The sequence below is a fragment of the Hippichthys cyanospilos genome, chromosome 6 (assembly GCF_059441005.1).
Source record: "Hippichthys cyanospilos isolate Australia breed blue-spotted pipefish chromosome 6, RoL_Hcya_1.0, whole genome shotgun sequence".
Taxonomy (NCBI): Eukaryota; Metazoa; Chordata; class Actinopteri; order Syngnathiformes; family Syngnathidae; genus Hippichthys; species Hippichthys cyanospilos.
Genome location: NC_142374.1, coordinates 10,770,001 through 10,790,735, shown reverse-complemented (window position 1 = coordinate 10,790,735; position 20,735 = coordinate 10,770,001). Strand labels below are relative to the sequence as shown.

At 39.2% G+C, this 20,735-nt stretch overlaps 1 protein-coding gene and 1 long non-coding RNA gene across 2 annotated transcripts in view; one reads left to right on the top strand and one right to left on the bottom strand.

Moving 5' to 3' along the window:
• Positions 1–20,526, top strand: part of cdh13 (cadherin 13, H-cadherin (heart)) — a 249,822-nt gene extending 229,296 nt beyond the window's left edge. Inside the window, exons 13-15 of the mRNA XM_088417738.1 lie at positions 4,431–4,664; positions 6,714–6,932; positions 18,387–20,526. Of these exons, the coding sequence (XP_088273864.1) occupies positions 4,431–4,664; positions 6,714–6,932; positions 18,387–18,394 (461 nt within the window). The 3' untranslated portion in view covers positions 18,395–20,526. The remainder of the gene's footprint in view (positions 1–4,430; positions 4,665–6,713; positions 6,933–18,386) is intronic.
• On the bottom strand, positions 3,963–5,793 carry LOC148422131 (uncharacterized). Its single transcript, XR_015865947.1, has 3 exons — positions 5,722–5,793; positions 5,235–5,422; positions 3,963–4,641 (listed from the first exon to the last, which is right to left on the bottom strand). It is a non-coding gene; the product is annotated as an uncharacterized LOC148422131 (long non-coding RNA).
• Positions 20,527–20,735: the final 209 nt, after the last annotated feature.

Below are 20,735 nucleotides of genomic sequence, written 5' to 3'. Positions count from 1 at the left end.
GTCTGTTTTGTGCCCTACCTCCTGCCATTGGCCAGCTAGGATGTACTCCAGTTTAACTGCGATCCTGTTGATGAGTGCCATATGAAATAATTGGGTGGGTAGTAATTTAGGTAGAGATATGAATTCAGAAAAGGGTACTTTGTTATCTTACTGTATATGTCATTGAACCATAGGATTTTTATCCTTCAGACCATTTTGCTGAGTGGTCCAAGTGCATACTATGTATTATCTGTACTTGAAGTCACATGGAGTCATGCCGATGTATTGCTTTTTAAAATTATTCATTGCCCATAGTGATGGTGTTTTCTGTGCTGTGTGCTGCAGCAATGACTTGTAGTTTGTGGTTATGTGTATTAATCTTTTAAATTGCCACAGTTAGAACATACCTTTGAGATAAAGTGCAGAAAAGCCCTGATTTCCACCCACTACTGCATCCGTAAGTTGCTGATTGTGCATGTGTAAGTTTCAGGCCCATGTACATATATATGTTCACTTACACAATGTATGTGAACTCAACATTTACTCTTAGGTAAGAATTATAGCAGGCTGTAGAGAAAAATAAATCCATCCAAATAGTGTCATTTTTACCAAGTAACCAGAAACAGGACATCAGAAAATGATTGGAATCATTATTCAAAATGGGATAACCTGTTTTAAGAACGCCATGAAGACCACTGCTCTGAGAGCTATTATTCGCTTGTAGGATAATTACTGCACATTATAAATCCAACAGGGAACTAGTGAGATATCAATAAGCTCTTGTTCTGTTATTCAGAAAGAGGGTAAAGCAAGAATTGAAGAAAAATACTGAAACATCATTAATACAAGTTAATTGAAACACTGATTTCCAGACTGATGCATTGAATGGATGTACTTGGGAAAACAAAGGCACGGCTCATGCAAATTGGAGCTACCTATGAAAAATGATGGAGATGATGGATTTTTGGTTTGCAGTTTTAATTGATGACATGTGCATAGTTTAAATTTGCTTTCATTTTATAACTTCAAATACCATAATGGCTTAAACATTGACTATTTGAATCAAAGATTCCACCAAACCTTTTTTTTTTTTGTTCTTTTTTTTTTTACATGCAAAAATACAATTTTGTGTAAGCAGTTTATTAATTTCATATATGCATCATTATTTTTTTCCTACATGTACATAAAAAATATACTGGACTATAATGGACTGACATCCACACCAGGTACAGTAGTTTTTGTGGCTCCTTGTGTGTATTATTTTAGGGATGGGAACTCATGACGACGTCCAGTATCGATTGCACTTTATGGGTTTAAAATTAGGTTCCAGAAATTGGAAGAATGTTTTATTTTTATTTTTTTCAGGAATCAAGCTGTATTGGCTTATAAGGACTTTCCTTTGAAGTATTTGTCATTGTTGCGGAGGGCAAGTTATGTTTCAAAAGCACTATTGGCATCAGTATGTACGAGCATGAGTATTCATACTCGTATCGATTTGGAAAAAAGTCCCATAGAACTTTCTAAGTGACTGTTGTTTTTCTATTTCCTATTGTATTTTCTATTGGTGGGAAGCAGTCAGAAATTGAGTTTTGAGTTGGCGCCGCGCATCAAAATGACGTCATTTGGCAACCACGTCCCTCCACGAAGAGTCAGCGTAGGCCAGATTGTCTCTCCCGTGCGGAAAACATGGCCGACGAACTATTGCTTATGGAAGTTCACCGGTACAAACACCTTTCTGATTCAGCTGAAAAGGACGCCCGTGACCTACATACCGTAAACAACTCCTGGCGAGCAGGCACATTGGGGAGAAATGAGGAGTCTGATAAAAAAAAAGCTTGGAAGAATTTAGATCGTTGGTATGCTATAGACGTCATATACTGCCACCTATAATTTTGGAGAATATCAGCTGAATGCCGGGAAAGCCACACCAAGAATAAAGTGCTGTAAAGCTGTGGCCAGATTCCATGCATAGCGTTCATGTGTTAAGCATAAACCAAGCTATGGTGCTTTCCAATCAGAACCAACTTGACAGGTTCAAGTGTCCATGAATCACATTGTCATGTGCATCTATTTCAAGCATTTTTGACATGGGGTGAGCTGCAGAAGGCAGCAGTCAAGTTTGAGTCATGCATGAGTGATTGAGTGTATAGTCTATACACTATACACTGTATACCCTATTCATTTGGGAAGACAAGATTCGTTTAGAGCTTGACAAGATGACTGCTTCTGACAAAATGAACATCTTCGCACACATGGGTTATAATCTAGTTCAAGACTTGCCACTTTGGAAGCTCTATAAAGAAAGATCAACCTGTCACAAACCTTACTGTACACTTTGAACCCTCAACTGGCCATGTATGAACACATCTGTTTGTCTCAGGGCCCGATTTTCTTGTGGAATGTAAAAACACAGTCTGACTGTGTGCAGGGGAGGCATTTCTTTCTTTTGGTAATTTTCCTAGTCTGGTGCAGATAGAAGCGGTCATTCGCCCTTTTACATCAGTGTGGGCACGATACATCTGACGCTCAGCCAATCAAAACAGCTCTTCTAATTCCCTTTTATTTCAGCTGAGAGAGAGAGAAACACACTGTCATGAGGTAGAATCATATTGGAGATGATAATGATAGAAAGTTGCTCCATGCATTAATGTTTACGATCAATGAAAGGGATTTTTCCAAATGACTGTCAAATTTATACATTTGCGTGGAGTTAAGGATCTCGCTGCCCGAGCTTCATTCAAATCCATCAAAATTGTGTTACACCAACTGAGCCACAACTTAGGCCTTTTTTTAATCTAATCAAATTTTAAATAACTCTTTCAGTGCCAAGTGTTATTGGAAAAGGAAACCTCTAGAAGCCCAGTATTTTTAGAATTTCCGTTCACCTTTCAAGGCCAATACAATGTGGTGTGCTATGTCTATGTAAATATGGGTGGTATCATTTCAAAGATTGATTTCCATTCCTTATTTTGAATTGCATGTACATAGATTATAACTGTGTTATAAGTGTGGAAACACTGCCATTCAATGGTCACAGCTATCTCTACAGTGCTCAATTAGCTTATATTAGGTAAGCATTAATCAAAGGTGACAGCTCTTCTACCTAAAAAAACATATTTGACCCAAATTTTATTACATATTGTTGTTATTATTATCTTAAAAGACGCAAATTCTCATCCATGGCATTGAATGAATTAAAAATGTACTGTACTTTTGGTCACCAAATTGCCAGGCGCACCGGGAGTGTGTAATAAAACATGCGGGAACGTCCATCAAGGCGTAACACGAGCTTGGCCATGAAATTTTCATATGCACGTTTTTATGCTCAGCGCACAGGCACCGATCTACAAAATTAGGGCCCTTTGTGTCAGCATAATGTGTCGGTAATGACAGCATACTGCAAAAGGCTCTCTGATGTTGCCCGGCTCAATTTTAAAGAATATTCAGGCTAAACAACCCTTGGTTATGGAGTTATGGGACTGTGGTGGTTTGGTTGTCATGGTTACTTGAAAAGAGCAAGTTGGCTCCTATCAGGTAAAATACTAAATTCTATAATCTGACAGGCCAGTTATATATTTTCTTTTAAGGAGGATTGGATATAAAATATTGCATAGCTTGCCACCGCATGCACACATTCACCATGTTTAAATGTAGAATGTCTTCGAGGAACGGGCCATAATAAAATCCATATGAATGAATGTTCAACTATTACTACTGGATGCTCGACTACTGCCCTTTGTCTTTTGACTTTCTTTTTTCCAAATGTCATTGGATGCAATTAATCATTCTTTGTCCAAAAATTGTATTCGCATCTAATTGTAAAATCAAGCCTGAAACCAGTCTCATATACAATCTTGCACCTTGTCAACAAAAGACATTCCACATCTTGTCATGTATTGCTTTTAATTGCTGCCTTGTTACCCCCACACCACATAACATTCTCTGTCTTTTATATATTTTATTGGGTTTTTGTGTTGGTTTTTTTACTCAGGAAAGGCGGAGGAGTCATTTTTCCAATTACAGATCTTGTCTATATGTGTTAATTGCAGACTGACCTCTGAAGCATTTTTAAATGTCTCTTATTTTTTATCTACCTCAGGTATAATGAAGCAGCAAAACAAAAGAGCAGAATGTCATATTAAAATACAAATGCACACACAGCACAAAAGAAATCTGAAACCTTGATGATTCTAAATTGACATGTTTTCAATGGAAATTTAAAATTGAAAAACATCAATCCAAGTGCTTGTCTCGAATGGAGCGTGACAATGTTGATCTATTGTGACTGTTTCTTGTTTGCCTACTATACTTTGTTTACATAACTGACTAAGCAATACATGTAAAAATAATATCATGAAATCAAGACCGGAATGAACACTTAAATTAAAAAGACGAACTATCAAATCTGACTCATGCACTAATCAAGAAATGTTATTTCTGTGGATGTACAGGCAGTCCTCCCGCGACAGGTACTGGCACATTGGTCATTCACCTGGAGGATTACAATGATAATGCGCCCTTTGTGGTACCGTCAGTGGCACGGGTGTGTGAAGACGCGCATGATATGAATGTGGCCATAGTTGGTGGACGAGACAAGGACCTACCACCCAACGGGGCGCCCTTCAAGATAGAACTGGGAAAACAGCTGGGACTAGATAAAACCTGGAAAGTTAGCAGGGTGAATTGTGAGTATATTTTACTTTGCATATTGACATTTTTTGTGCATTTTACTGATATACAGTACATCACAGTTGCACCTTTAAAAGTATTACATCCAACTCTGATCAACACTTTCAAACAGGATATAGTTGAGAGAGCAAAATAGATTTGCAAGCATCTTCAATTCTTAAGCGACAGTTCAATAAATTTAATGTGGACGGTTCTCATGGGAATCCCTACTAAAAAAAACAGGTATGGATTTGCACTGAGCATAAAGAGTAAAATGATCTCAGGAAAAGGATGTGCGTTTGTGCGTGTAGGCAGACAACCAAGACATTGATTCGAGGTTGCATGGCCGATAGCGCTGTCTTTGTGTGTTTGAGCGACAGAGCAGAGCTAAAACCTGCCTACAGGTAATACCTGTGACTGACAGCTGACGAAGAGAGGCACAGATGCTCCTCAGCCACTAATTCTCATGCGTGTGTGTGCGCCTTTGAACCGATACCAAAAATGTCTGAATATAAAATACATTGGATGCATGAACATAGGCATGCATTTGACGGCAATACATATAAAATCGTATGCACATGACATACCTCTTCTTCAAGATGAGTTCTTGATATTTCAGCTAAACATCCCCTGCTTGTTATCCAAGAAATGATGATTGTTCTGTCCTCCCAAGATGTTAAGGTGGTTTTCGTCAAGGTAGACAGACAGCGAACAGCAAAATGAAGGCAACTTCTTTAATAGTTGTGTCGTTCTCACTCATTTTAATTTTGTAAAACTGCAAAGAATATATACCAAACGTAAGTATACATATGCAAAAATCACATCTTACCAAATGTAGACAATGTAGACAACTGTGAAGATTAAATCAAACATACAACCACAAATAATGTTCTCTTCAATATGAAATGCTAATAGGCTAACGCGAAAATGCTAACAAGCCAACACATTCAAAGGCAGCACCGTTTAACATGCTGATATAAACTAACATTAGCCAGCTTATTAGCTATAATGACACGAATGACCAACCATGGGCATATTAGGGTAAATAATATTCCACTAAAGAAAACGACTCACAGACACTCGTGGGCCAGCTCTCGTAAGGATGGACAACAAACGCGTGGCATCGACATAACTGCTCCCAACTGGAACACCTCCCCCTCCCCTTCAGAAATGCACTCCCAACAGCGGCCAGAAGCGGCGCCAAAAAACGAAAACCAAGGCACAAGTCTAACTGTTTTAACTGCTCCAGAACAATGATTGTATTCGTCCCTTAAGATAATAGGTGGAATGAGATAATAGGTAGCACGTTTTTTATGATACAAGCTGTTGTTTTTTTGTTTTTTTTTTGCTCTAACTTCTTTGCATAATTTTGAGATACCAGCATTGCTTGTTAGCAGTTGTCTCAACTCACGTCACAACCAAGATGTTGTAAATTCCTCATTGACACTGAATGTGGGTGTTGATTACATCCCTTCCACAAGTTAAAATGGGGAGGGGTTGTAAGCTGTTAAATGCCGTGCCCAATTGAGGTTTACTGTGAAACTAAACGTAAAACAAAAAGAATTACGTGTGGTTTGAAAACAACCACAGACAATTACTTTAAATACAGTTTGCAGTTTGAACACCATGAAGGTCAATTTTGTGTCTGCGTGACTATATTATACACACCCCCTCCCTCCAGTGGACGAGTCACACAAAAGATGGAAATTGGAAGGGTGAGCAGTGTCAAGATGGCATCATACCAACCGATAATACCTATTTGCATATTTATGGTTTGCAATGGATTTTGGACCTACATATGAGCATTCAGTATCTCAGCCAAGTCGTTACAAACTGAGCCACTGCGGCACCTTTTTTGTTCAATAAACCATTTACGTACTTCTGTGTTGCAAAGAGTGCTGCAGTTTTTGTTTTTGTTGTTGTTGCGTCCATTCAGAATGTTTTGAGAATAATTTTAGAGGGTGATTTTTATGTTGGTTTTATGTTTTTCTCTCTCTTTCTCTCCCTTCTTTGTTTTTCTTTCTGTCTCCGTTTCTCTTTTACTCTCTTTTTCTCTCTCTCCTTAGCCACACATTCCCAAATCATGTTGCTGCACAGTCTGAAAAAAGCAAACTATCAGCTACCATTGCTCATCACTGATTCGGGAGTCCCTCCTTTGTCCAACAACTCAGAGGTCAAAGTTCAGGTCTGCGTCTGCAAAAAGAACAAGATGCTCTGCAGCTCTGCCCACTCACACCACCTCAGCCTTTTCATCATGCTTGCAACACTCATGCTTGGCTTACCCGGTAAGTATCACCGCACAGACAAAGAACCAGACAATGATGTTTCCATCAGTACTTTGAAGCATACTTTTAATTACAATTATTTAACAAGAAACCCTAATTTATTACAGCTGTCATTTTAAATTGCTTCATAAATCTGTAGACCCTGTCAACAACCTTGAATTAGATTCACCGGTGTTTCTGAATAGAATATTAATAAATGTGTTGATAAATTATATATGACCTAACCCTACAGTTATAACCTTCAGAATACAAATGTGGGAAAGCTTGGTCTATGCACATGCAACTGATGTATGTACAGATTCATGGCTCACACTGTGTGTGTGCGTGCGTGTGTGTGTTTGTTTTAACTTCTATTTCAACAACGTCACTTGTTTTGGCTGGAGGAACACAACCTCATTTTCAATAGATATCTCTTGAGGCCATTAGCAACATCATCAATAATTCAGGCTCCTCCATTCACAAAATAAATGTCCAACAGCAAGTTTGATAAGAAAAATCTTTAAGAACGTTGGGGGCCTGTATATTTCGTCTATCTCTTAAGGCTTGCCAGAGTTGCAGAAGCCTAAGGCAATGGTGAAAAGAAGTCATAATGTGAACATTTAAAAGACAGTACCCAAGAAAGTAGACACCAAAACAAGCATAAAGTAGGCTGTGATTTTTGCCCTGAAGGAAAGGGTCCTCCCATTATTGCTTTGCTGATTTGCAGTCAGCAGTGAAAATCATTGAGGAAAATCACAGCCATGATTCTTTGACCACTCTTCCCCATCTTCTTGCAGTCTTGTTATAGTGATCCTCCATCTCTCAGATTACGCCTTCTGTGCCAGTTTCTTACTCCTCATTTTGCCCTGCCCCCTTTTTCATTTTCCTATATTCTCATCATACTGTTTCTTTACCAATAATAACCACTCTCAAAATATAACACATCTCATCGTTTACTCGTTGCAGTACCAAGCAGTACATCACTGATCCCTCTCGCAGTTTGGATGAGTACGGCTATTGATTCAGCTCCATACATGCGGTGTATATGTGTTCCAGTTGTCAAATTTTGGGTGGAAGAGTTTTTAATGGTGGCGTACAGTTAAACAAGGTAAGTAGACCCACGGGAATTGAAGCAAGCAAAAGAGAAGTTCAGGATAGTCTAGAAAAACTAAAAAAAAAAAAAAAAACCCAAGCAAGTCAGTTCGGAGCATATATACAGTATCTCCACTCCGACCAGTTATTTTTGCAACTCGAGTCCACTTGTCAACAGCATGAGCACACCTTCACATGATATGTCCCTGCCAATTTATTATGTTCCATCTTAGACAAAATGAGAGGGCCTGAAAAATCAAGCCTCATTTCTTTTGGTTGCAAAGCACTGTCTCTGTCTCTTTTGGCACACTTGGCCTCTCATTACATCGAAGCATGTGTGGTAACAGATGATTCATTAAGCTTGATCAACTCTGACGTGGGGAAGCGCTTTTGTCCATGGCATTATGTGCATTGTATGTGTACATTATCTCCTTCAAGTCTGCTTAAAGAAGAAAAAAAACATTTTATGGGCCTAGTCTTAGACCGTGTTGCATGATTCTGGATGCTCCAACGGACCTGACATTTTGAAAGTATACTGCAACCGGCATGGATTAGGCACACCTTCAGTTTTGTCCTGTGGGAAATCTGTGAGCTCTCTCCATATCTCCCCATCTCCCACAGTTGAGTGACAACTAAACTAGACTTAATTTTAGACTTGCAGAAAAGAATGTCTTAGTGGTGATACAGCCTGTCATTCTGGTGAATTTGATCGAGGTGCATCATTGCAGGAATCAGTTCATTTGACTTGAGTTATCATCATCACCAATCCTATCTCTTACACCGGTGAATCAACTGGTCTTGCAATGTCAGGCATACATAAGCTTCCAATGCCCTGATTTTAATGGTTTTGAGTGCAGTCCCTTCAACTAGCAGGGAATCCCCTTTTATCTAGCTCATAGTTTCACACAGCACTGTTTTATAGACCATTAGTTTAACACATATTGGAAAGCGCCATACAGCAACAAAAAAAAAGGGTGGCGTCATCTCCTGTATCATAACTTAGATCCAGCAGATCCAACACTTAATTTATCCTGATCAAAAGCACTTCTAAATCCTAACAAATGCAATGTTTTAGTTGTTGTTGTTTATCCTAAAACCACACTGATACAAAGGGGTTTAAAACTACTTTCAAAAATATATACTATATATATTCTTAAAATCCCTATCCCACTGAGATGCAAAGATTTTCAAGTGTTGATGATGGTAGTGAATGTGCATTTATATCAAGAGATTCATCAGGTTCGTTCAAGGTTACAGTTGCTGGCACAACATTCTGAAGACATTCAGAAAAATTTCATCTCACGACAATTTTTTTCAAATTTGCTTGCAACTCAAAAAAAATATAAGACTGAGAAAATTCTGAACATGCTCAGAATTTCCTTGCACTGATAAATACAATGAAGAACAACTGTTTCAGAATGTTTCAAGAATGTCTAAAGAACAATCGCGACCTTGAAATATCGCAGTCTCTGATCTCTGATTTGGACTTTCCAACAAGGATTTAATGCAGATAGTATGTTACATCAGGTGTGACTGCAACAAGTATTGCAGCTGTCCCTTTTTACGATGTTGGTTATGAGCGACAAGCTCCAGGTCAAACACAGAAAAGCTCTGCACACATGCCCATCAAGCACCTGGAGAGATGACTTCTGCCCGAGCTCATCACAGGCAAGCGGCACACTGGGACACAGATGTAAGCGACTGATCACTACAGTGGTGAATCTGAGAGGCTGATAGAGAGTCACGCAGGATCCCGTTTCTATTTCCTTATCTCCAAGCTGAACTCTGACCCGAACACAGAGATGGGGAAAAGGGAAATGGAACGAGCCGGGGGGAAAGAGATGGGAAACAGAGGATATTAATGTGCGATTACACCTTTTTTTTTCTTTTATGGCATTAGAACATTGAAGTGCATTGTATTCATATAGATACTATCCATTCATCCATCGATCCATGCATGTATCCATCCATTCATCCATCATCTATAGCCGCTTATCCTCACCAAGGTCGCAGCCTTGCTGGTGCCTATCCCAGCTGACTTCTGGCAGTAGGTGGGGGACACTCTGAACTGGTTGCCAGGCAATCACAGATAGATTATGTCATATACAATTACTGAACTAAAAAAAAATCTCACGCACAGACACACATAATGTTAAAAACTCCCATGTGTTTTCATGGCATATGCACTCTGAACTAAAATGGAGTTAAACAATACTGTTGGGGTTTTCAAATTAGAATGTGTACCTTCCTGAATTGATTTTGCATGTTCTCCTTGTACTTGTGAGGTTTTTCTCCAAGTACTCCGATTTCCTCCCACATTCCATAAACGCTGGTTCACTGCCATTGATGACAATAGACATCAAAGATGCATTTTTACTAGGGGGACAGCGCATAATTTGACCCGTTCACTGCCATTGACAGTTATCTCAACGTTAAAAGTGTGAATAAACAGCCAATGATGGGCTGGCTAGTTCAAGTCTCTTGGGGTCTTGATGGAACGGGAGATCAACAGGTGGATCAGTTCAGCGTCCGCCGTATTGCGGACGATGTACCAGTCTGTCGTGGTAAATAAAGAGCTCTCTAAAGAAAGGCAAAGCTCTCTATTTAGTGGTGGATCTAAATTCCAGCCCTCACCTATACTCACGAACTGTGGGTTGAAATCCCCGATACAAGCAGCTGAAATGAGTTTCCCCCGCAGGTGTTTTAGCTCGCCCTTAGCGATAGGGTGAGAAGCTCGGTCATCCGGGAGGGGCTCAGCATTGAGCCAATGCTCTTCCACGTTTAGAGGAGCCAGTTGAGGTGGTTCGGGCATCTGGTTCTGGTGTCTCCCGGACGCCTCCCTTGTGAGGTGTTCAGGTTATGTGCCACAGGGAGGAGGCCCCGGGGATGAGCCAGGACACGCTGGAGGGACTATGTTTCTTGGCTGGCCTGGGAATCCCCCTGAGGAGCTGGACGAAGTGGCCGGGAAGAGGGAAGTCTGGATTCCGTGCTGCCGCTGCTGTCCCCGCAACCCGACTCGGATAAGCGGAAGATGATGGCCGGACAGACGGACGGATGGACAGGACTGGCTGAAGCCCTGTCAAGGACTTCAATCCAATTTGTCCTAAATAATAATATTTCGGTTAAATGCTACCAAAGTGTCTCATAGCCAACAAACACAACATACACAACACTGCCCTCTAACAGTGCACATGTAGACTGGTGTTCTTTGCATTACCTCTGGATATGTATTATCTCTCCTCAACAGCTTTGCATGGACATTTTCATTGAAGATGAATGGCTGAGAAAGCACAGACAGCACAGCCTATAAATAGTTTGTACAGACTGGTGGCTTCAACGTTTAGAAATCCTGCCTATAAGAAAATTCAACTTACAATTTAAAATTTCCAAGCACACACAGTTCACTTATGCACTGCACAGAATTCCCAAACTTATGCTCCATGTCTATAAACTCAAACCTCAATCTTGTCCATGGAGGATTACAGGCTGTAACAGTAAATTGGTGTGAAGCTGTGGTGCACTGCAGGAAACTTGATTGCTTCTGCTTTTCTTTGTCATTTCAGCACGAACTACAGAATATTGAAATGGCAAGAGTGAAGGACAGCAAAACTATGAAAGTGTTGTAAAATAAAGAATTTACCCAGAGTACTGCAAAAACCGTAAAACAAGTTGCCTGTAATTGACCTTGCATTCCCCGGGGTATTTAGTCCACAACATTTGTTTTTCCTGATCCACCACTTGACTACGACAACCATTTTCAAGTTACAGCGCAACACAAATCCTCTTTCCAGCTTGAGAGAATGTTGATGTGCACCTTTGCTGTGCTTCATTTCTTTTGATGGCAGCCTTATGTTGTATACATGAATTCTCTTTGCGCTCGGATCATGCTTTGAAGACTGTAAATCCGTGAGTTAAAATACAAAGAAATCATTTCATTTCCAGGTATATGTGCGCATCAAACATGATCATTTTGAAGGGTTGAGGGAAAGAGTTTACTGCCATTTTATGCCAGCCAAAATACAGTAAGTGTTCTGATCGTGGTCTTACATGTGAATGGACTAATTTGCAACTTTATAGGACATGCTTCAGGGTACATTGCCAGTGTTACTGACAATTGCACATGTTTGCACATAATTGGCACATGTTTTACACCAGGTTTCATCTCAAAGAATACACGTGACTGTTTGTCTTGACAATTCAGCATATATTATCTCAGTTAGCTTACGAGTGGCAACGAGGTTGACCCAGGACCCACTCGTATTAACATACTGCCCAATTTTAATTATATTAAAGCAATCGGCTGCTTGGAGCAGTATTTGTGTTTCCTTGAACTTTTGGAGTGAGTACATTCTCAGTTGTTCTTGGTCTCAGTTTTCTTTAATTTTGTTATGTTTTAGAAAGTCAAGTTATAATATACTATAACTTATATTGTTAGTGTACACTCAAAACAACAGAAGACCACCAAAACCAAGGAGACGCTTCAGAAAAAGGAGCACTTCAAACTCCACAATCATCTCGAGCCTCCACCATGCAAAAAGTTTTTAAAAACGTCACAAAATGTCCATCCTGTCGTCACAGACGCCTTCTTAAAAGTGTTAAGTCTTAAGTGTCTAATCAATAAAACTATAAGCCGACTAACACAGTTGATATTAATAGCGAACGGTGACACGAGTGTCCATATGTAACAAAATACCACATTTATTGATTGTAAATAATGAGCCAAATTAAATGTGGTCTACCTTACTGTTTTGACTTGTTGACTAAAAAACCTACAGGCATTATACAGAAATTACACCACTTTCCGCTGAACAAGTCAACAAAATAGTTTCGCCACACTTCTGTAACACTTCTCAAACATATGTTGTGTTCAAGATCGACAGTATACACCATGAGTATTGATTTGAAAAATAATTTGATCATAGTTGGACATTTGAGGTTCACGCCGGACAGCAATGATATGAAATATATATACTATTATATATTATTATATTATATCATATATATATATATATATATATATATATATATATATATATATATATATATATATATATATATATATATATATATATATATATATATATATAAATAAACCATGGGGAAGTCATAAAGTGAAATCACCAGGTTACCATACTTAATTCAATCCTCGTCACATGGCGCTTTGGCAACAAGGCAAGCTGTAAGGTTTATCAGGCCATTCCTTGCAAGCTTGCCTCACTAAATAAAAACGTAGCTGTCGTTTCAAAGGCTTCTTTCAAGTTCCACCAAATTCAAAGGGAATCATCGGTGAACGAATGCTTTTGATTTGTGCCACACAAAATTCCCTACAATAAGGCTTTCAATCTTTGACACTTCAACTCATAAGAGGCTTCTATCTGGTTTCTCCTTTATGAAAACCTGACTGATGCACGGCTACCGCTAGTCCTCCTACTGATTGTATCCTCCGAGATCATTTAATTGGGACCAGTTGGGTTCTTGATTATTAGGTTGGAATCGTTCAATCGTGTCTCATCAGTCAGGACCTGTCACACAACACACAAAACTATCTCGTCAACAATGTCTGTACAGTTTGCATAAATACTGTAAGCAAAGGTTTATCTAGCCATCCATTTTCTCCAGTTGCTTATCCTCACAGAGTACATCTATAACACTTCCCCAGTGATAACAGAATTTTAAGTGCTACTACTAGAGAACTGATAGAAAACAAATAAATGACCACAGAGCCAAAAAATAATTTTGAACTGTCGGCTTCTTTTAGAAGAATATGTAGACACACAATTGAGATACAATACCATCCAATCTATATACCAACATACCTAGTGATCAACATAAGTATGAGAAAAATGATCTCCTTCTCTCATTGAGTTTGGTCATTTATGTTGTTTTTTTTTAATAATGTTTTTATTTCAAATGTAATCTGTCCTCAACCCGTATTTTGTCCTCAATTGTGTGTTTTAGAATATATTCCAATAACCCCACTAGTGTGGTTCAGTTGTTTATACCTTTAAACTTCAACCATTACGTGTTTTGTTGTCACGACAAGTGATAATACTTTACAGCATTACAATGGGAAAAAACAGAGACACTGTCACCAATTCATCAAAATCCACATAGCTTCGAATGTTCAATGTCTCTGGTTAATCCCGTTCTTCTGGTGTCCTGAATTGTCAGTCCTCAGTTTCATGATCCACTATAATGTAGACAAAAATCAATAGATCCTACCATGTTCGAAAAAAAATGTCAGCATATCCAAGGGTTCTTTTGCGCCCGCGGGGCACAGTTCATGGACCTCATAGTAAACTCGCCATCTTGAAGGTCGCGCAAAAAGTACAACTCCAGAAGTAGTTCAAGAGATTTCCTAACAATAATAAACAGGTTGTAAAAACAAACAAATCTTATTTGTAGTACAAAGACCTTAGCAATTACTTTCTTGTGGTTTTTCAACAGTAACTCTTATACAGTGCAGTGCCAGATGTAGAAAGGCACTGATTTAGTTTTGAGCAAAAGTGCCTTCATTTGAACGAGATTGTGGATTAGGGCTGTTATAGACTGCTTTAGACTCCATGTTAGGGCTGAGCGTTGAGAGTGTTGCGGCGCAGCATCATATGCTGCTGTGAACTGACGGTCCGTTGGGAGAAAAAAAAAAGACGTGAAGCATTGAGGCCGTGGAGAGTGAAGCACAATGTGGCGAAGGGACACTATTTTAATACATATTTTATGCAAGTTTCAGATTTGGTGCAGAGACTTTGCATTCATTGCCAAACTTCAACCACAACTAGAGCAAATGACACAAATTAAGCTTTGCATTGGCTGTGAAGAAACAGATTTAGACATCCATGCATGTGGGTCAATCTACCAAGTCATTGGAGATTATATGCACAACCTGAAATACACTGTTGGCTTTTTCGTAGTCAGAGTATAAAATAAAAACTAAATCAAACTCACACCAAGCAGGTATTTTTATTTTTTATTTTTTTGCCGGAGTATCAAACCTGATGGGCTTGGACTTGTGGAATCACTTGCTGCACTTTTATATTCTTTTCTTCATATATTTAGTTCTTTCTACCATGTATCTTCCCTCTAAAATTGTTTCTCCAGCCCTCTAGCTCAACCTGTGTGGCACTCTCTATTCTATTGAGCTCTCTCAATGACCTCAGCTGTCATATGACCTCATTTTTATTTGGATTTATTGTGCAGAAATAGGATGTACTGGAGTGTCCTTTTTTCTTTTTCTTTTGAAAAAATATGAAGAAACATGCAACATTTCAGCAACCCATTCCTCCATTAGCTACCGCTTTATTCGGGGTCGAGTCACAGGGGCAGCAACTTGAGCAGGGAAGCCCAGACTTACCTCTCCCTGGCCACTTCATCCAGCTCCACCACATAGACTCTCTAGCGTGTCCTGGGTCGACCCTGGGGCTTCCACCCAGTGGGACATGCCCAGAACACCTCCCGAGGGAGGCGCCCGGGAGGCATTCCAACAGGATGCCTGAGCCACCTCAACTGGCGCCTCTCAACGCAGAGGAGCAGCGACTCGACACCAAGTTCCTTCCGGACAACCGAGCTCCTCACGCTATCTCTAAGGGAGAACGCAAAAACCCTGCGGCGGAAACTCGTTGCGGCCGCTTGTATCCAGGATGTCGTGGATGTGGATCGTTAATCGGCCGGTAAACAGAAAGCTTCGCCTTTCGGCTCAGGTCTCTCTTCACCACGACGGACCGGTACACTGTCCGCATTTCAGCAAGCCGGTTTATTAAAAACATGTGACAAGCTATTGTCACAGACTCGCTTGAATTTGTTTGAGAAAGGTTAAAATAATGTCAGCAGGTTAAATGAGCTCAGCAGACAAAAGCCCTGGCTCCACCCTTAGTAAAATTCACAATAGTAATAGTAATAGTAAAATTAGTCACAATACATTGAGGCAACAAAAGACAAGAAACAAGAGGTACATAATGAATTCAGCTAAATGATAGTGGCTGCCAACACATGAAACAAAGCACAGCAGGACTGTGACCCTAACAGACACTAGTTCAGCCAAATTGTCTCCCCCTTGTACGGCCTGTTTTACATCATGTTGTAGTATAGTATATACATTTCACTTAATAAGCAGTGCTACTAAACTTAGCGATAAGACTGTAAAGTAAAACAACAAAAAGCTGTTATGCTCTTGACAAGTACTGTATTTCTAGATCGGTGTAACAAATTCTGTGTATAGTGTTGTAGTCTTGTAGAAGCAGCAATGTGGTGTTGCAATACAATCAAATATAGTTTAATGTGCATTTAAATGTGAAGGATCCCTGATAATTAAATATATGGCCTCTTTACATGATCACGGTACCAAAAAGTTACCGATAGGAAGAAATGTACACATACTACAAAATGAAATGGCTACAACAGTAATATCTGGCATCCAATATTTTTTATCATAGAATTTCTAACAGTTTAGAACTCTGTGTCATAAACGTGTTATAAAATAATTTTTAAATGAATTAATTTCAAAACAACATAGTTGTCATTTCTCAGTCATATATAAGACTGTTTCCAAATATATTATAGTTAAAATAATAGCCAAAACTTAATTCACAAATCTCTCAGATTTTTTTTTCCAATTTACTATGTTGTATGCCTTCTATTTGGAAGCCTGAAGTTTCAAAGAGGGGAGAAAATGAAACCACGAGCTGGAGTGAGCCATAGGCTTCAGTCAAGCTCAGCCATCTTCCAACATGTCACACCAGAACACAAGAAACAATCGATAAAGCCTCATATTTCAAATTATAGTTTGGTGCGTGTGTGTGCGTGTGTATGTACGTGTGTGTGCGTTAGCCCACTCTTTCTATAGCTATGACTCTCTTGGTTGTATTACATCTTGATCTGTTGTAATTCCATCTGCTGTGACAAATTGTCATTGTACCACAAAACACCACTCTCTATTGCACACACACATGCACACACAAACACAAATGTTCACGCATACCAAAAACCCAATGCACTGAAATACTTTGAGGTCGACGTCGGCAGTGCTAACTGCCAACTGTGTTTTACACCCATCACCTCTCACATTTCTTGATCTAATGCGCAACATGTATCACTGTTTGAAGCAATGTACACTCTTTTTGCAATCTTTCAGCTGTGAGATCAGCCATAGGCCTACCCAACACATTTCAGTGTTGATGGACAGTGAAAGTCTGAAATTATTGGATATATATATATATATATATATATATATATATATATATATATATATATATATATATATATATATCAGGGCTCCAAATAAGTGGTATCGCATCGAACTTAAAGTTTGGATTTTGCGCTTCATGCATAGACGTGGAATCGCTATATTGAAAATCAGGCACCTGCCGATGGTCTCAAATGCTTTTTGAACAAACTTCATTTGTGTTCAAGACTGCCAAGTTTCGTTCGCAATGGTTGCAATCACGTAAGTTGCATCTATAGGAGGATTTCCGGAATTCGGGGAGAAAGGAGTCCTTGAGGGATGAGGTTACTTAAAGTATGCAAGACCTTTTTTTTTTTTGATTTTATGCTCATACATTGTTCATTTGATGTACACGGAAATGGCAAGGAAGCTGCAACCATATCACACAAAACGCCACCAAGTTCAACCATACCAAATAATACATGGACATCAATGCAATAGCCTTATGAGTCTTTTATTTTGAAGTGCAGATAGCATTCCGATGAGCTTGACTTGTCCTTGTGATTCCTTTATCCTGAATTATTACCATTGCATTAGACAGCTAGGAACATCAACACTCCGCCATCAGAGAAAAATATTCAGTAGCTGATTAAGTATGCTAAGAAACCATTCTGCAGGGTGCCATTATTTATTATAATATGACAAAAATCTCTGCTAACTACTAACATGAGGACAAGACGTAAGGTTCAAATGTAGCCGCACATTTCTCTCAGACAAGAAAAAGAGCACCAAAGCATTAAATATTGATAACTGTAATCATAATAATTGTTCATCATCATATTATTATTGTTTAATAAACACAACTACCGGAATAAACGCTCAACAAAATTGCTCCTCTGTGATACGACTGCAAACACAAGAGGAGATGAAGAGAGCAGCAGAATTGATATGATACTCATGATTTTTATATGACATATTTAAGTATTCATCTATAATTTGGAAATAACTGAAGAAAATACAAAATAAAATACATTTCATGAATGCAAAGAGAGAATGAGAGCCTCTCTCAACTGTTCTGTCCTCACTAAATATTTAATGGAAGTACACTGATACCTGCCCTCTGTAATTTATCTGATTCCCCGCTGACCTTGATTTACCTCCCGTACCCTTCTCATGCCTCACTTTCCCGCTGTTCAACATTTTGCTTTCGTGTCTTGTCTCTCCAGGCCTGTAACTTCTACAAAATGGTCCTGTTTGCAACACCGGAAAGCACCAACTTATCTCCTGCACACAACGCTGGCTTAGCAGAGAAGACGGACGAGAAGGAGACGGAGTCATCACACCGTAAACATTTATACATGACAATAGACACAATTCCCACAAGCTCAACTTGTGTGTAAAAATCACTTATCTTCTTTCTTCACTGGTCTGCTTTTCTTCATCGCTACTTTCCTTAGTGCACTGCTCCTTTGCACATGGTATCAAATCATCTTTAGTTTGTTTGACCGCCTTGAACGTTGTGTCCTTGGTCCACGCTTTCCTTGGACGCCATCGATTAGTTAATCCTTATTTTCCAGACTTCAAAACTCCATCTTACTTTTCGCAGCGTCAAAAACAGTGGGTGTCTGTCAGCCTGTAAATCTCTCTCAGTAGAATGTTTCACGATTCCTTTTTAAGTCTGAATGTATTGTGTTCTGTTTAAGCATGTTCCAGCAGCAGATGACCTGAATTGACTGGTTCGGATTGGACTTTACAAGGAGCCCCATAAATAATCAGTATTCTATTGAACAAATGTTACATTACTCCTGACAAAGAGTTTTAAGTTGATACATTTTCATGATTAATTTGACTGGTTTGCACATCTGTGGCAAGCATCTGTCAGAATACTTGCATTTATGCACTATACAATTTTACACACCATTGAACCATTCACAGGTATGAACGACATAAATAAGTATTACTGAATCCATCATTACAAAGTCAACAACCTTCAAATATGTTGTGTTTAAATGTGTAGACTAGAGAAGTAGTTCCATCATTTTGGTTATCAAATTTAGCTCGAGGAAAAGGGAAATGTAGAAAAAAAAAGGCCGACACTTCTACCACATAATACATATAATAATGTGTCAATGGCGGGCCGAATCAAACCTGCTCGAGGACAGCGCAGTTAGTAAGCCTTTGTGTGTGCAGTGTGCATGTTCTCGCTGTGCTTGTGTGGGCTCTCCCTCTGCAGTTTCCCATTTCCCACCAATTGTCTATGGGTTGTGAATGCGACTGTAAATGGTAGTCTGCTCTGGGATTGACAGTCAACCACCTCTCATCCCAAAGTGATTTCCCCGTGACAATAAATGAGACAAGAGCTGTAGTAAACGTATTGGTGGATGGACAAAAAAATATATACTGTAATATGATTTTCAAGCTGATGTTCACCACTCACTCAGCCCTTTTCAAGAGTGCGTCTGCCATCCCAAATATTTTTCCTCCACTTTCCATCCTTCCATCCCGGAACATTCGCTCCCCGGTGTAAGGAGCCTCCCTCTCTCCATGCAACAAACACGACAAAGGCTGAGACACCGTGGTAGTGGGCGTAGAGCGTTGGCTTTTTGATGTGTTCTTTTCTATTCTCAACAGACTGTGCTTGATCTAGTTTCCCTGTTTCAGAGGAGAGAAGCTGCCTGTTTCTTTGTCTGCAGTGGTTGTGGTCTCTTAGGACAAGGTGGTAGCCAATAAGCCTTTAAAGTCGGAAAAACTCTGGAGTCGTTTCTTCGATTTACCTGTTTTTATTGCATTAGTTGTCATGGAGTGGAAACAGTCTATCTTTATAGTAATGGCGTAAACCTGAAAAAGTACTATTATATGCAGTAAATATTTTATTTTTTACCATTGTATAAATATACAGTATCGATTAACTTATGTACTTTGATTGGTTCCCCACACAGGCAGTGATTAAAGGAGAAATATTTCTTTTTTTTTCTGTGAATTTGAGTACTAGTTCTAATGCCATTGGTGTTGGTGGTGACTTTTTCCTTGTAACATCTTTGCTGGTGTTTTGTTTCTGTTTTTATTGTGTTTAATTGCAACGTGAGAGTTCTTTGAGTTTTCAATGCTCATGTGCTTAGGTTCAAAATTTGTTCCCCTGTTTGCTCTTCATCTGTTTTTCAAGTCCTAAGAAAGATGTAAAAGAAGAAAACAAAGAATGTGTTTGTGGTGCGTAGTTTTATCTTTTCACTCCTGCCTGCATTCATCACATGGATGGCAGGGGAGTGGACTTGACTGGAAAGCAACCTCAAAGAAAAAGAAGACATTTTGAATGATTAATGTCTGTCTTTTGCACTAATTTAATAAACCCGTGACTGAAAATTGCCACACGCTTTATCTGTGCATTTTATTCATCTGATGAACATAGATCAGTAATATGCTCACTAAACACTCACAATGACAGGGCAAGAGTTCAAAGTAAATGTGTCCATGTTCCTAGCAAGTACAAGGTGAGTCCCAGCAAGGATGATACAGTTATGGATTAGAATACAAATGTAAATGACATGAAGGCAAGTTGACATTTTATTTGACTCTCT